General features: G+C 48.4%; 1 protein-coding gene across 6 annotated transcripts; it reads left to right on the forward strand.

The window, feature by feature from the left end:
* Window positions 1-553: 553 nt before the first annotated feature.
* Window positions 554-15437, forward strand: LOC128806155 (mucin-2-like). Of its 6 annotated transcripts, none has more exons than XM_053975524.1 (10): window positions 554-867; window positions 1069-1175; window positions 3772-4446; window positions 5675-5810; window positions 7697-7785; window positions 9431-9494; window positions 9873-9961; window positions 10944-11056; window positions 11488-11644; window positions 14469-15437. In XM_053975524.1, exons 2-10 carry the CDS (start codon window positions 1166-1168, stop codon window positions 14621-14623), a joined length of 1488 nt encoding a protein of 495 aa, XP_053831499.1. In that variant the 5' UTR covers window positions 554-867; window positions 1069-1165; the 3' UTR covers window positions 14624-15437. The 6 variants fall into 6 exon arrangements, with proteins under 6 accessions (XP_053831499.1, XP_053831495.1, XP_053831497.1 ...); XM_053975521.1 differs by lacking the exon at window positions 1069-1175 and having other exon boundaries at window positions 560-597; window positions 807-867; XM_053975520.1 differs by lacking the exon at window positions 1069-1175.
* The last annotated feature ends 1635 nt before the right edge of the window (window positions 15438-17072 follow it).

Genomic DNA, 17072 nt, shown 5'->3' on the forward strand with positions numbered 1-17072 from the left:
CTAAAGGAAATCCTCTCACAGTGGGGCTTGGCAATGCTGATTGCTGAACAGTGGGGGCAGAGGGAAAGGGGGGAACTTTCAAAGCAGGGCTGCAAGGTAAGGAAAACATGGGGACATCTGTGTCCTCAGGTGGCCCAGCAGGCAGTACAGACACTGAAACACATGGAAAATGGGGTGGGGCCCCATTAAACTTAATGCTCTCTCCTCAAAATCATCATCAGGATCTGTGAGCTTGATTCTGATAACCACTTGATGCATCAAGCTGGACACCGTGGGGGCAATGGGGGAGGGAGGTGGAGTGAAATGCTGGTTGGGAAAGCTCTGTGCTCACCGGAGGCTGCAGCGTGGTTGGCCCCAGTTAAAATAGGAAGTCTTCTGGGGGTTGTTTTTCTTGTTTCTCTTCTCTCAGGAAATCTCGTGGGTCTAAAAAATGAAATCCTCTCACTTGACGAGGTCACGGGGGGCTGGCCCGCAGCCAGGCGGGGTTCCCATGCTGCTCTGCCCGTTCCTTCCCGGGAGCCCATCACTTCCTCCAGAGCGCTCCTCACACGGATTGCTGCAGTTCTGTGAGGGCACATCTGCTCCTCTGGGTGCCTGGTGGGTGCTCTGCTCTGGGGAGGCCGTATCCTCTCTGACCTGTTGCAGTCTCCCAATATAAACCCCCCTTTGTTGGGGCCAGGATGACTTGACTGAGCCACATGATCAGTCAGGTGACAAAATTGGGCACCAAAGCGGAGGAGAATGAGCAGCTGGGTGAGGGCATTAGCTGCTGATCTTGCCTCTTGACAGGCTGTGTTACTCCTCAGGGAAAAATGAGTGCCTGGCTCTGTCCTCTGCTGTGGAGCTTAACCATGGTGTGCTTAACAGGTAAGTCCTCCCGACACAGGGTTTCTCTTTGCTGGCTGAGCACAGAAGGGGGTGAAGCCATAAAGGGGCTGTGGGAGCCCTGGGCTTCACCATGGGGTGAGGCTGTGGGCAGGGCTGGGGGAAGGCGGCAAGGAAGCGTTGAAACACGGGCAGTGTTGGAAGTGGGATGCGCGCGGTAAATACAAAAATTTGCTTTTACAGGAAGAAAAGGAAAAAAAAAAAAAAGAAAGAAATAGAGCTTTATTAGTCTCCATAGTGAAGATTTGCAGAGGCTTTATCTTAAACCCCAAGGAGCAGGATGCCTGGTGGTAGGTTGGGAAAGATCAGCTCTCTATCCTTCCCTGACTTCCTCAAGGCTCCTGTTCGTACCAAGGCGTCACATGCAAAATAACACATCCTTCAAGTTCCCCTGGAGATACTTCAGGTGATTCATAGTGCTCCTTAAAGAAGAAAAAAAAAAAAACAAAAAAACAAAAAAAAAAAAAAAACAAAAAAAAACCACACAACCAAAAAAATCCCAAAAAACCCACAAAAAAGGCTCTAGAAAACAAAATTGCTGTTCCATGACAGACAGTGTAAGTGCAGGAGAGATGAAGCTGAGGTTGTTTGAGTACTGTTTTTTCACACCTGTGACTGACTATGACTGGTAAAATACACAAACACTTTATTTGTGCTCAAAACTATTTTTTTCAGCCTTCTGACTTCCTTTTTTTCTCCAGAAGTTGTTTAATTATTAAGAAGTACTGGCTACCGAAGGTTATTGATAGCTACTGAAGTTTTGCGAACAACTTTACTACTTTTGGTAAAGTGTTGTGGAAAACTACTTTCCATTTTAAAGTTCCTCTTAAGAGCACCACCATTTGACATTAAAACCAACCAACCAATGAAGCATATTTAACTAAAAAACCCCAACAGCAGCAAAATTCATCCAGCTGTGGGCAGTCCAAGTTGTTGAAACCTGTGCAGTGTCTCTGGCTGGCAGAGTTGAGCTGTTGGGGTCAGGAGGAGCTGTGGGAGATCAGACTTTGATCTCAGAGGTCCTTCTGAAAGGCTTTCCCTGGGAATTTGACGTTGCCTTTACCTTACTGCGAGTGTTTACGTTAGGATTCGTTTAATGAATCTCAGGATGAATCTCAGTTTGTTGCCAGAGGTGAGGAAAAAGCAAGCAGACTGGCTTCAACCCCTCAGGCACAGGAGTCAGATGAGGGGAATTGTGTGTCTCGTTTCTGGGTGGAGGCTTGGCCGCGGTAGCAGTGTCCTGTGTGGGCACCGTGGAGCTGCTCTCCCTACCTTGGACCAATGCTGGCACCTCTGTCCCTTGAATTTGAGCCTGGGACAAACCAGTGTGTTACAAAATGATCACTGTTAGATTTGCTGTCTCTGTTTTAGGGCTACAGCAAGAAAATGAGGTATGGTTCAGTTGGTGCTGAACGTTATTGGCACAGCTAATAATGCCAAGGTTGTGGGTTTGATCCACATATGGGCCATTCTCTTTAAGAGCTGGAGCCCACAATCCTCTGGGTCCCTTCCAACTCGGACTGTTCTGTAAATTCTTTAAAACCCGAGCAGTGGCCCAGATAGCTGGGTGCTCATCTGCTTTTCTCAGTAGTTACACCAAGATGATGGATTTTGGCACAAAGCAGGCAGTCAACAACAGGAGGGAGCACTCCCAGCAAACTCTTTCCATGTGATCACAACTTTATAAAGACTCTTTTATCCAGTGTCCTGATCCTGGTGCAGAACTTTAACAGGAGCTGCCATCAGCTTGGTCTGCATGTTGATGTTTGTACCATGGTAGTGCTGAGCACTGGTGCCCACAGTTCCTGGTTTTGCATGGTGGGTACAAAATTAAGAGAGAAAGGTTGAGGGTGAATCAGGGCTGGGGGAAAGGCTGCAGGGATGTAGGTCTGACACCTGACAGCTTGTGCTGTCACCCAACATCCCACTATTGGGTGTCAGCTGCACTCTGACCTCCTGGAAAACCATAAACCAATTTCTTAGGAGTCCTTGTGTTCTCTGTGCCACTGGGCATGGATTGGCAAGGGGGCTTAGCAGGTGTGTGCTTCTGAGAGAGCATTTACACCCCACAGTATCAGCTCCAGCTGCCTACTGGTGCTGTATAAGGTTGGGTGTTTTCAGAAGTTGCAGTAAATATTGAGGAAATCCCTGCCTTCCCTGAGTTCCTGAACCCAGCTAGTGGCACAGCTTCTGGGCAGGAGCTGCCTGTTTAGGTTTCGCTTTTCTTCCTTTACTTAGTTCCATACTGCTAAATCAACAGTAACCTGCTGCTTTCCATCAGCAGATGATCCAGTCCACACTGTATCACAGAAAAACAACCTGAGCTGCAGTAACACCTCCATTCTCTATAGATTTCAGCAATCCTCACTCTGATGAGGGATTTCAGAATTAAAGCAAGTCTTGGCCCACAGGTTCCCTTCTGGTTACTGGATGTACCACAAGAACAGCTTTAAAAAGCCCTGAGCCCATGTCTTTTCTTGGCTGATCTGTTTAAGGGAGATAGGATAAAGCAGTCAGCTACTTTCAATCTTAACAATCTTAAATCAGATTGTCATGAGATCTCAGAGTAAACAGTCTCAAGGAGCTAACAAAATGGACTGTTTCAGGCAATTCTCACACCCATGAGTCAGACCTCCCAGACATTGGCATTTACTTATTTGTGGCCTCATGGACCCACTAATTTATTTCCTTGGTAAGTCTCTCATGCGCCAGACATGCTCAGATGCTACCTCAGATCCTTGCTCTGTAGTGAAACACAGCAGAGGGGAGTTTGTGGACATCAAACAAGGATCCATGGTTTAAACAGTTTATAAAGACCTAAATGAGAAGCCGTTATTAAAGGGAGATCAATAATTCAGCCACTAATTATGTTTTTTCTTTTCTTAGGTATTGCTTTAGGCCAGACAACCAGAACTGAGGTCCCAGTTGCATCCACCCCAGCACCTCCCAATGCAAGCAGCACTGAGATTCCAGTTGCATCCACCCCAGCACCTCCCAGTGCAAGCAGCACTGAGATTCCAGTTGCATCCACCCCAGCACCTCCCAATGCAAGCAGCACTGAGGTCCCAGTTGCATCCACCCCAGCACCTCCCAGTGCAAGCAGCACTGAGATTCCAGTTGCATCCACCCCAGCACCTCCCAGTGCAAGCAGCACTGAGATTCCAGTTGCATCCACCCCAACAACTCCCAGTGCAACCACTGCTACGGCCTCTTCTCCCCCAGCTGCTCCTGCAACACTCTCAGCTGGACTGACACCAACCTCTGCAAACCCTGTTGCATCCACAGCAGCTCCATCTGCTGATCCAAGCACAAAAACCCCTGCCCAGACTCTGCCCCCCACCACGGGGACCGTCCCCACCTCTGGCAGCAGGGCCACCTCTGAGGTGTCTTCAGCGCTGACGGCCACATCCAGCAGTGCCCCAGCGTCCCCTCCAGGAGTGACCACATCGCCATGGCTCCCGTCGTCAGCTCCGCTCCCCAGCATCCCCCAGCCCTCCAACTGCAGCAGAGTGAACGTGACAGCCTGTGCCCCCTGCCCCCCAGGGACTGTCCCCACCCAAGGTAAGGATCCCTGCGCCCGCCTTCTGCGTTAGAGGAAAAGGGGTTTGTCAGGGGTGGTGAAGCCAGCACTTGTTCTTGTGTTGGAAGCTTGGATGGGCAGCAGGAGAGGGACTTAATTCATTTCACCCTTCTGAAATCAAAGACTTGGCCTTTCCTGGCCTTGTGCTGTGTTTTGGTCCTTCTGAGGCTTCCCCAGTGGTGTGACAAAGTAGATTGTGGCACAAAGTGTAAGGCGAGTACAGTTTGATTTATTGGCAGCACATCACTTTGGGCTCCAGGGCCAAATACAAGGTCAATTTCCAGCTGTCTCCAATGTTTGAAAGAGAATCTCTGCTATAGAGACAGCCTTTTTCCATGGCCTTGAGAAAATACTTGATCAACCTCTGTTGTGGTCAGCAGTGCATAATATAACCTTTCCCAGAAGTTACTTGTTGTAACATGGTTGGGTTCTGATTTCAAACACCACCACTCCATCCCACAAAAAAAAATTCTCAAAAAAAGAAAATAATTCTCCAGAATACAAGCCATGTTCTTTTTGCTTATTCCCTGCACTGCAGGGCACTTTTTAAAAGCAGCTCTGATGCTTTAGGGTGAATCTGCAGAGGACAGGAATTATCTCCCACCTCCCTTTTATGAAGGATCTTTGACAGGGCCTTCTCCTATTGTCTGTATTGGTGGTGCAGCTGCAATAGATCCCACCCAATTCCTCTGTGTGGCTGGGATTGGTTTTGTGGAGCAGAGAGGGGTAGAACTTGCCTGCTGGGAATGCCATGGTACCTGTGCTCAAAGAAAAGCTCTTACTGCTTAAGGCAGATCCTCTACTCTGGGGCTTTACTCATCAGTTCTGCTTCCTACAAGCTTAAATTATCAGTAATCTAAAGAACTATATTGGTTTCTTCTTTTTTTGTGTGTCTCTTTTTTTTGTGTGTTGGGGGGAAAACAAGGAAAATTTTCCTGGCCCCTCAAATTAAAGAAAGAAAAAGCAGTCAGCTTAATTACTGGAGATCCACACTGATAGCCTTGACTCCTTAGATCATCTTATGGCTGCTCTGCAGCTTGCTAACATGAACGATTAGCATGAACGTTGCAGTTTCTACCCTCTATGAGTGCCTTGCCAGAGGAACTGCATCCCAAAGCTTCTGCCTTTGTGGCAGTGACCTGTCCTGGCAGACACAGGGGTTTCAGTCAAGCCTTGCAATCCTGATCCTGACTTTTTGTCCCAATTTAGGCACCTTGAGCTGCTCGTGCTGCGTGGGGGGCTCGTGCATTGACCCCAGTGCCTGCAGCCCCTGCCCACCAGGCCACTACCAGCCCCAAAGTGGGCAACCATCCTGCCTGCCCTGCCCACAGGGGTATTACACCAGGTGAGTGACTGAGCCCCTGAGCATGGGGACTGGATGATAAACCACAAAACACTTCCCAGACAGAAAAAGCTCTTCCTTTGGGCTGTAGGAAAAGTGCTGCCAGGGTTGTTTCTCAGAGGCTAAATTCTGCTCATCAGGAAAGCTTGGTGTAGATATGCTTGTGCTGAGGGCTGCCCCTCTGTGGGCTTCCCTTTTTTACCCTCATGCCTTTTGTCTGCACTGAGGGAACAGGTTGTTTTGTGGTGGGGAGACACTGGCAGTGAGGTGCGGGTTCATCTCCTCAGCTTTTCTCTAGGATATGTCTGACAAACAGGCTCCATCTCCCTGCTTTGCCCAATTACTTTCTCAATCCCTGTTTTCTTGCCCCCAAGGCATCTCATTACATTTGAGTTGCTGGCATCTAAAGCAATACCCTCAGCTGATATAGTGTGGCAAAGCTGACAAGACATCCCAGCCAGGAGCCCAGTCTTGCAATTCCACCAGGCTGCCTGATCCAGGGATGCTGTACAAGCATCCTCTGGCTGTGGGGACACGTGCATGTGCTGCTCTCTCCACTCCTATCAGATTTTCTCTTGCTGTATCCATGTCTGCAAACAGTGAGCTGTGTCCTTTGTGGGCTGGCAAGGACAGGAGGGGTGGCAGGAGCCCCCCAGGACTGTGTCCATTGCAGAGCAGCTCCATTTGGATCAGTCCTGGGCTGTAGCAAGGGTGACCTGGCTGTGCAGTTTGCAGCAGCCCCTGAGTTTGAGGTGCCAGCAGGATCTTCCTCTGTGCTCCCCTCCATGCTCTGCCCTTGCAGTTTGTGCTGTGAGGACCTGCCTTAAAAATGTACCCCCAAATTGCTTTAAAAAGCAGCCAGGAGCAGTCTCCAGGGCACACAGAGCTGCTGCTCTTGGCATGTGGGAGAGGGCCAGGGACCAGAGAGGGTCAGGCAGCAGTGCTGGGCTGGTGTGTGCCAGAGCAGGGACCAAAAGTGGGAGATCTGGAGGGGACCTTGGGGGTGCAGTGTGTGCCTGGCCATCTCCTGGTGGCTGCCTGGGCCTCAGGGCTTCGATGGGACCATTTAACATTTCTGTGGTATTTGGAGAATTTGGCCTCCCTGCAGCTTTGAGCAGCTCTGGCTGGTGCAGGCCCTGTGTTGGTTTGTTTCCAGTTGGTTTTGGGGTTTTGGTTTGTTGGTTTTTGGTGGTTTTTTTTCTGTGCAAATCTCATGCAGCCTTACAGTTTTTGAGGGAATTAAAGAGCATGTCCTTGTTTTCCTCCAAAGCATCTCTGAGTATGTTATCAAATTCCTTTGATAAAGAATTGAGGGGGATTTGGCTCTGTTAGTGATGAATGTAAAAGCTTCCTCTTTCCCTGCCTTTGCCTCATTTCCTCCCCCTCCTCCTGGAGGTCTGACATATTGCCCTCCTTTTCCCACAGTCCCTGCTGTTTAAGGTCAGGGCTCTCACAGGTCACTGCCTGTGGTTTAGGTCCTTTTTTCAGCTCCTGATTCCCAGCAATGGAGCAGCTCCTTTTGAAATGGATGCTGAACAGCAAACACCTTCCCTATTCCATTTTCAAGAGTGAATTGAAGAGTCTGACTTAATCCAAGGGTTTTAAGTCTGACCACAGCATATTTTTAAAGACCTTCAATTCAGATGGTCCCTTTCCATATTGCCCACAGGCAAAATGCATCTCTAATGTTAATATACAGAGAACTTCAGGTTTTTAGTGGACCTTTAACATTCAGGTGAGTTCAAACTGATGTTTTTCTGCCTGAACTCCTTTTTCATAATTTCTCTAATTCTAGACTAGTCAGTGACATGTTCTGCTCTGTCTTCCCCAAGTGGATCGAGGCTTGGGTGACCTAAAATTGTGTTCCACTCTGCTCCCTTCCCTCCCAGCTTCCCAAGGAGCACTGTGTGTCTTCCCTGCCCGCCAGGACATTTTGCTAATGAGTCTGGGGCTGCAGCTTGCAGAGCCTGTGAGCGAGGTAGGCTTTGGTCTGTGTTCAACCCAAATGCATTTTCATCACATGATGCTTTTTCCCAGGGGCACATGCAATTACCAGGTAACTGAAAAGCACTGAAGGGTAAACAGGCTAAAAATAGCCCAGCAGATCTCTTCCCTATTCTGTTGTTATTAAAATGAAAAGAGCAGATCTCAGCCATGCTTGTTTATGCAACAAGTTAATGCTAACTGTGCAATGAAAGTCAGGAAAAAAGTTTTGTGAAATTCAGTTTTAGCACAAGGGGGAAGCGTTGTCAGGAAACAAAATATTCTCTATTTCTGATAGCAAAAGTGAGTCTAAAGCATCTTTGTTTTCATTTAAGCAATCTTCTGCAGTCTGAATATTAAGTGTAATACTCTCCTTATTTTCCACACATTAAAACTGGGGTTTTAAAAAGGAGCTGCTTTGCATCTGGCTAATGCCACTCAAGCCTGGTGCAATGTGTTTGCAGATGGGGTAACAGCATGCGCAGAACAGAACAGCACTTCTTATGCAAAACCCTAATTAACACATGCAGTGCAGCAGCTCCTGTGCACCCAAAATGGGGTCCTGCTTGAACATGCACAACTGTTCCTTTGAAAATCCACCCACCAAGCTGCTGGGCTGTACCTAAACCTTGGCTGTCACTTGCTGAGTTTGGGAGGAACAAAATCTGACTGGTGACAGTGATGGGGTCTGTCACTCCCTTTACTCAGCAGATTTGAACACTGTGTTAGACAACAGGGGAGTCTGTGGGGTTGGCCCCTAGATCCTGCAAGTATAAATGTAAAAAGTTCCTTTTTCCTTGCAGGGAGAGGGGAGGTGGGTTTGGTTTCATCCTGCTCTGCCGCAGCCTCCACTGCCTGCTGCAAATCCAGGTTTGAGGCAGATCTTAACTCACACCACATCCAGCTCCTCTCTGAACCTTAACTCTGACCACGCTGTGCATCATCAGGCACCTCCAAACCCACCTGAATTCCCAAGTGCTGCTTTCTCAACTTTCCTAGTGGTGTGGTGGGACTCACAAGTTGGGTCCTGCTGGCCCCTGGGCACCTTGGGGCACTTCACTCCTTTTTGTGCTTTGGGAAGAGTCTGTACATGTCCTCCTGCCCATCCTGCTCCTCGTGGTGTGGGGAGGGAGGCTTTGCTGCATCTTGGCTGGTGGGTCTTGTGTCCTTCCTTTCACAGGGAAGAAGATGCACCCCAGACTTCCAGGGGTGGGGGAAGGCCTGGAAGGGCTGGGGTGACCAGAGAGGTTTCCCCTGGCCAGAGATCTGCTCCAGCTGAATAACTTGGGAGTTGGCACTGGAATCACCTGTTCCAGCTTCATTCCAGTTCAGCCTGTGGTGCTGGCAAGGGTGACAGGTTTCTCTGTCTCCTTGGCATGGCTTTGAGTGATGTGAGATTCACCAGGGGAATCTGCCAGAGCCCTCCATGCATCCATCAACATGGCAGAGGGCAGCAGGGAACTTTAATTGCTCTTTCAGAGCTTTTGACAAATATAACCCCAAAAGCCCTGAAATGCAAATTGAAGCATTTTGTGGGGAGTTGTTTGGTTGTTTGTAAAATGGACATGAGCACATTCACAACGATGTGGGGCAGAGATGTGGAGGCAGGATCCTGAAGCCTTACCCTTCTCTTTTTTCAGGCTATTTTAGCTCCAAGCAAAATGCAGCTTTTTGTCTGCCTTGCCAGCCAGGATCGTTTTGCAAGTAAGGAGCCTCCTGGGGTGCAGGATGTCAAATGGACAGGGATGGGGGCATTTCTTTTAGCCACTGAGCTGGAACCACCAGTGTAGTGCCCAAAGACAAGTCACCTGCCATTTCAGCTGTAGGATGGGGCTTGAAGCAACCTGGTCAAGTGTCCCTGACCATGGCATGGGGGTTGGAGTGAGATGATCCTTAAGGTGCCTTCCAACGCAGACCATTCTGTGGGTCTGTGTGAGAAACTGCACTGGAGACAGACACCCACAAAACTGCAAAGGTTCCTGGTTCTGGGAGACTCCAGTTTGTAAGAGCTGGCTTTGGTGGGCTGGGCTGGTCTTGGAAATGCTCATCCTACAGCGTGTCCTGTCTCCTCTCCCCTGCCAGCACCACCAGCTGCTCGGCCTGTCTGTCCTGCCCCGGGGGACAGGAGGCTCCTCAGGAGGCGTCGGAGGGGTGCGAGTCCTGCCCGCCAGGTAACTGCAGCGGGAGGGAGGCCGTGCCCGCCGGGAACACGGCTGCAGCTCCAGCGGCTCATTCCAGACTCTTCTCATCCGGCCCCGGGGCTGCAGCGCCCTGCAGAGCAGAGCTGTGCCCGGGCACTGAGGGATAGTGCCGGGAGGTTTGGCTGGGTGCTGGTGGAGGCTGTGCCTGTGCCAGACCTTCCCGCCAGGCTGGTTAATGCCTTGGAGCTGTGCTGGGAGCCCAAAAAGCAAAAAGCATCTTTCTTTGTGGTGGTGCCTTTGCCGAGGAAAGCACAGCCTTGCTGTCAGAGATGGATGTTCTGCAGGAGCAGCCTGGGGCAAAGGGACACGGGGAGGGGATGTGAGGGACACGGCCGTACTCCCTCCTTCCTCTGCTGTCTGAAACAATGCCAGGCTGCCGCAGGTGAGCCGGCAGGGCTGGGCAGGGCTCAGGCACAGCGCTCCAGCCACCCCTATGGCAGCCCCAGGGGTGTCTCACAGCCAAACTGCATTTTAAATGTGCAGGAAAGCATTTTACCACTTTGAGACTTGGAACTTCTGTGACTTGTCTCTCCCACAAAGCTTGGGAAACTGAGATGTGCTTTGAAGTCTGCTCAGCAAGTTTCAAACAGCTGGAAAAGGTGTTTGAATCCAGAATTGGAGAGGATGAAACACTGCTGACCTCCAGCTCCCATCTTCCCCTAAATTGAAGCCAGAACTCACTGCTAAACCCCTTTCCTACATACTCCTACTCACACTATTCTGTTTGCCAAGGTCTGACCCCAAATATTCTTTAATCCCTCTATCCCTCTTTGTTCTGTTCTGACCCTTTGCCACCGAACCAGGACCAAAGTCCAGGCTCAGCTTTTGTTATGCACATGAGCACTTAATGCTCTTTCTCCCCGTGGCTTTGAGAGCTCATCAGTCCATATGCAATTGCAAAGATCCTGGAGTTTAGTCTCAGACCTTCATATTGTGCTTATTTGCTGTTTAGGTACATTCAAAGGCCCCAGTGACAACAGATGCAAGGCCTGCAGGACAGGAGAGTACCAGCTACAGTGGGGAAAGGAAAGCTGTGAGCTGTGCCCAGAAAACCACTACTGCCCTGTGAGTCCCCACCAGCTGGGGACAGCTTGTGCTAGCCAGAGCTGTCCCATGACAAGCTAAATACACTTCAATTAACTCTTTCTTTTTTCTTGTAATCTGAGCTTCATTTCTCTTAAACATAGGCAGGGCTCTGATGCAGGGAGATGATTAAAATTGTGACTCCAGGAGTGTGGCTTTGTGCCTACTCTGACTGGGACACGAGGGGATGGTGTGTGCATTAATGAGGGGGTTTGAGGTAGGGACTTGCTGTGTAACAACACCTTCTGCTCTTCCCCACCCTCTAACACTGCAGGGGCAGACAAGGCTGAATTTAATGATTGCAGGCTCATTCCTTTATTTATTTTTCCCCCCTAATGATGAAATGTTACCTCCCTTTGCCCTGGTTACCTTCTGCAGTTTGCTGGTGCTGAGTTACTTCTTCTCTTGGGCAGAGCCCAGATGTGAAGCCAGTGAAGTGTCCTCCCGACGCCTTCTGCCCCAGGGGCAGCGTGGAGCCCACCTACTGCATGGAGCTCTTCCTGTACAAGGCAGGGGACTCCTGCCAGCTGACCCCTGCCACCGTCATCGTCCTGGCCACCTTCTCAGCAGGTCAGTCTGGCTCCTCTCTGGCCTCTGGTAAAACCCCTCTGCAGCTGTGTTGAACCAAGCACTCTCTGGGTGGTGTATTCTGTGTTTCTGGAAAGCAGGATTTCTAATGAAAGTCCTTCTGGCTGCTTTCATTGCCAATGACAGTCCTTTCCCTGCTCTGAAGGAAGGTGGCACAGTGCTGAAAGCTTGTTGTTTGTCCCTGGGAAGCAGGGATGTGTATGGACCCTCAAACAGGGATTCCTTGGCTGCACAAAAGTAGGAAAAAGGACACTTTCCTTTTGCTATGAGACTTTGTTTCCTGAAAGTATTCCTGCCTTAAGTCATGCCACAGCATCCAGCAGAATGGGGAGCTGCTGGCTCATACAGTGTTGGTTGCATTGATGCCAAATGTTCCTTGTATCCAAGAGTCAGGAGCTGCTGAGTGTGGGGAGCATCCCTCCAGATGCCACCTGCTGTAAATTAGCTCACTAGGGTAAGCTAATGAGTGGATGAGCTTTCCAACTGGGAAGCTGCACCATGAATAATCATTCCAAAACAATGAATATGCATTTTTAGTCTTAGGAAGGGGGAAAATAGAGTTATTTCGTTTTTAATCAAAGTTGGGGGGGAGGTTTAATCAGAGAGTTATGATGAAAATGAGCAACTATTAGTGCTGTGGATTGCAAAAAGGGCAGATGAGGAAGCTGGGAGGAGGAATCTGTCTCCTGTGCCCAGAGAGACGAAGAGAAATCCCTAAGTACCACTTACACTACCAGAGATGAGAATCTTGTGTCAAGAGAGCCAAGTCATAGGGATGAGTAAGCCATCAGAGGATAAAGAATATCCAACAAGCCTCATATTCACAGTTTCTGTGTTTCAAGTGTATTTTAAGTACTTCCTGAAGACCCATTCTCCACTTGGCTGGCTGTTGTTAAAAGGAGAGGGAGGAAAGATTAAATGCATGTGTTACTCCCCACAGTGAATAAGACACAGGAAAGCTGCTTCTCCAACAAGAAAGCAGCGTTCTCATCACACTTGTCCCATGGCAGCTGAGGAGGGGACAAGGACAGCAGGGTCTGCAGGAGCTCTAGCAGCACCCTCTGACTGCTGTCTCCATGGGGCTGGAATGCTTGGAGGGAGCAGATGAGGGTTGTTCTCACAAGCTGTGGCTTGGAGCCATGAGAAAGGTCCTCCACTGACCCCTATCCCCTCATGCCAGGCTGTTGTCCAAAAATCTGCCGAAACAGATGCCATCTGAAGCGAGTATTAATTTGAAAAAGTAGATTAAACTGAAGGATATGAAAAGCCTGCCCAGAGAGGGACAATGGCTCATTAACCAGCATTTGTGATAAACAAGTCTGAGGGTCAGGGAACAGCATTCCTGCCTCTCCCAGAGCTTGCTGCAAAGAGGGGAAAGGAAACAACCCACGCAGGAACCCGTGAGTTTTTCACGGCTGGTCTCACAGATCAAGTGTTTACCATGAGGCTGTCTGCTCACACAACTGAAATTTGGGTGTATTTGTCTGGCCATATTGCATCACAGCGACAGATTTGTGCTCTTCTGTTCAGATCAATTTTCTCTGATGATGCTTCTGCCAGAAACAAACGAACAGAATGTCGCACTACTTAAGATTTGCCAATTACTTCCATGTCTGTGCCCAATCCAAAAGTAATTTTTCCTGACAGCCCTGATCTCAGTCTAGACTCAGAGTTAATCTAGCTTAGTTACTTGTGCTTCAGTGTGAGTGCTGCACAGAGGAAACTAATTTCTCAACATGATCCTTTCCGTGGGGTCTGCAGTGAATAAAGATGCCAAGTGGAAAACAGTTCCAGAGAGTAGAGAGTAAATGGGAGTAGGAAAGCAAGTTACTGAATGATTTCATTAAAACTTGTCGTTATTCCTTGCAGAGTTAAGCTGAACTGCTGAAGCTGAGTGTTATTAGTGCTAGTGGAACCTTTTTTCCCTGCTCTTTTTGGAGAGGGACAGAATATATAGGAGAAAAAAAACCCTTATTTTTTCAGAAGAGAATACCTGAGTTGAGAAGTCTTAGAGTAAACATCACCTGTCACTTTACCTTCCCTTCTGTGAATAACTACCATTCCTTTCCTTCCAGGTGGAATCCTTGTTGTCTTTCTAATAGTTCTGAGAGGGCGGCAGGAGCATGGCAAGAAATCCTTGAAGTCGCTGTTGCTGCCCCGGAGCTCAGAACACGGCACCTACGGGAGCACAGAGCACACAGAGCCAGTCTATGCTGGCTGGTAGCACAGGCCATGACCAGCAGCCTCTCTTTCCCCTGGGGCAACACAGATGTGGCTCTGGGCAAGGTGTTTAACCATGAGCAACTTATTTCTGTATAGCTAAAATCAGGTGGGGAATAAAATTCAGTTTTTGAGTTGTGGCTACTTGTGCAAACCAACCCAGCTCCCTGCTCTGCTGCGCTGGGCTGATGGGAAAAGTCTTCCCCTTCCAGTTCCTGGCTTCCTTCACAAGTAAATACTTTTCTCCTTTCTTCAGGGGGAAAAAGCCCTCCAGAAAGCAATCAGTCCTATCTGTTTCTCCATTTTGATAGTCAGCTCAACAGAGTGAGGAGTGACTGCTCCAGTTATTGAGGTCCCTCTGATACAACACTCACTTCCACCCAAGCACAAACTAACATGAATATACCTCCTTTTAATGATATGCAATTTTTTTTATTTTGTTCCCCATTCTCAAAGTTTTAGCATAAGCACAAGTCAAGGGAAGGGAGCCTAAAGCTCTCCCCTTCCTTTCAGCTGCGGGCAAACATGTGCAACTAAAGTAATGGTTGATTCCTGGACAAATGTCCCTTTTGTTTCCTGCTGTCAGGTGGTGTTTCAGAGTGGAGCTACGAAGGGGCAGCATGGTGCAGGCACAGAAGATGCCTTGCACCTTTCTGCATGCTGAGGAGAGGGGCTGTAGGAGACCCACTGCCTAAATGCCCGGGCAAAGTTCTGTCCCTGATCCTGGACACTGATCCCTGATCCTGTCCCTGCTGCTGGACACTGCACCCACCATCCAGGAGAGCAGCACGAGTGGTTTGTACCTGTTTGCTGAGGCACTCCAAGCCCTCTTCTGTGCACCCAGCCCAGTTTAACCATCTGGTTAAACTCATGTGATTTGTATTTTCCAGAGGTGATTCCTGTGTGTGGCTGGTTGACTCTTAACTTGTTTGCTCTATGTCTCCTATTATGTTTTTCTCTGGGCAATGCTTAGCCAGCATCCCAGGCAGTCAGAAATGTCCATCACCTGTACTGGAGCCAGTGTCAATTGCTCCATGAAACCAGTACCTGTGGCCTCTTAACCATCCCACCTTGTTTTTCTTTTCCTCCTGCAGTGACATTCCCACACAGGTGCTGTGTAAACCCAGCCCAGCCAGCTGTGACCCTTTGTGTCAGTGCTGTGCTTCACCAGCTCTCAATGGCCAGTAAAAACACTATCTCCCTCAAAAGAGCCATGATTTTAAATGACTCTGCACAGAGGTGGTAGCAGGTGTTGCTTCTCATTTAATCTTGAAGCAGCAGAGATGGCTGAAGGAACCCAGCTGTGGGGGGTTAAGTGGTTCCTGCCCTCAGCTGCTCATTCTCCTCTCTCCAGGGAAGGTGTTGAAAGTGTTTAAAAGGATTTATAAAATAAATCAGTTCTCTGATCTCTCTCAGCTCTGTCAGGTGAGTAACTGGGTGCAAGAGTGGTACATCAGCCATTGTGGGCACACAGGTTGCCCAGAGAAGCTGTGGCTGCCTCATCCCTGGCAGTTTCAAGGCCAGGTTGGATGGGGCTGGGAGCAGCCTGGTCTAGGGGAAGGTGTCCCTGTCCATGGCAGGGGATTGGAAGTGGATGGTCTTTAAGGTCCCTTCCACCCCAAACCATTCTGTGATTCTAATGTGGATCAGCAGCAACAGGGATGGTACCTACCAGCATGGGCAGAGCTCCATGCAGTCTCTCCCACTGCTAATGTAGGAGAGACATGAAGTTTCTCTCTGGCCCAAGGCTGTGGTCTTCCTCAGAGCAGCAGAGGGACATAATCCTGATGCACAGCACCAGGTGACCTCAGCAGAACTATCAGCCACCAGTATCAAAGCAGATCCCTGAAATGCTTTTTTAAAAAATGTAGCTGCTGTCACAAGTGGGAGACTCCACACGTGAAGCCAAAGCAGACTCAAAAAAAAACCTGACTGAAAAAGCCAAACAGTCAAACTCAGACCTGACCAAGCAGGACCAGCATTTGTGAAAACAGCAAAAGGACCCCGAGGGAGTGGTGCTGGCTGGGCTGGGTAGCCCCAGTTCAGTGCCACAAAAGCCTGTCAAATTATGAGCAACAGAGAGCAGCACTGCAAAAACTGGACTGCAAAAAATGTCAGCAGTTCTGTGATAAGCAACAGTGTGAAAACAAGCCACAGCAGAATCATTATCACCTCTGTGGAAACATAAAACTGTTATTTCCAGGGCATCTCTTAGGAAGGCCTGGAGGGTAAGTTTTCCCTATGAGAGAACAAAGCCCTGTTCCCTCACTGCTAAACCATGCTTGCTTAGTATGTATCAATTCCACTTTTTTCTTTACAGAAAAAAAAAAAAAAAAAAGGTGCCAAAGGAAGTATATAGAGCTGTTTTACAAAAGAGACTTAGCAACTTCTTAAATAACTAGGAATAAAATTCAACATTTAATAAGACATTGAAGTTTCTCAAGCAGTCAGACATGGAACAATGAGACTCAACAATGTGGAAAAATCCCATTAATATGTCTTTCAAGATACTTTGCTTTTCCAAGTAATTCAAATAAAAAACCTCCTAAAACCTGACCATGAACACAAAGCTATTGAACAAAACAGACATTTACTCTGATTATTTTTCCTAGGTTGTATGAAAATACATCTAACATACTCAACTGAAAATTGTTTCCATGCTTGCTCATGTGATAAAAGAACAACAAATTCTGAAATTGGCTGTCATGTATCAACTTTTTGCTACAAAAGGAAAGACATTTTGCTACTTTGATGGGCAAGACAAAGAACATCATTTAAGGCCGCATAATATGCCACAGTTAATGTTGTTTAGATTAATTTATAACAGAAAATCCTTCAAGTTGCTGAATGCTAAAAAGTATTGAGTTGCATCATGAGAAAGCTCAAGTCTTAAGGATTGTTTTACCTTGTATTTGAACAGTGGGAGAAGGAAAACAATGTCAAAACTCTTCTTCTGTCTTCCTTTTTAAACAAAACTTTAGCCTGTTTTCCCAGGCTGCAGAGCAAGGTACAGAAGCCTTCATTCCAATGCACCTAAACCCCACCTGTCCTGGTAGAGAAACCAAAAATTCTCCCACACCACCACGTGAGCGCCTGAGCTGAGCTCACGGGGTCACTTGGCAGTAGGTATCAAGGGAGAATTTGATCCACACTCCTCCTCAGGAACAGTCTCCAGCTGTGCCCAGCAGCA

The sequence above is a fragment of the Vidua macroura genome, chromosome 4 (assembly GCF_024509145.1).
Source record: "Vidua macroura isolate BioBank_ID:100142 chromosome 4, ASM2450914v1, whole genome shotgun sequence".
In the NCBI taxonomy this organism is placed as follows: domain Eukaryota; kingdom Metazoa; phylum Chordata; class Aves; order Passeriformes; family Viduidae; genus Vidua; species Vidua macroura.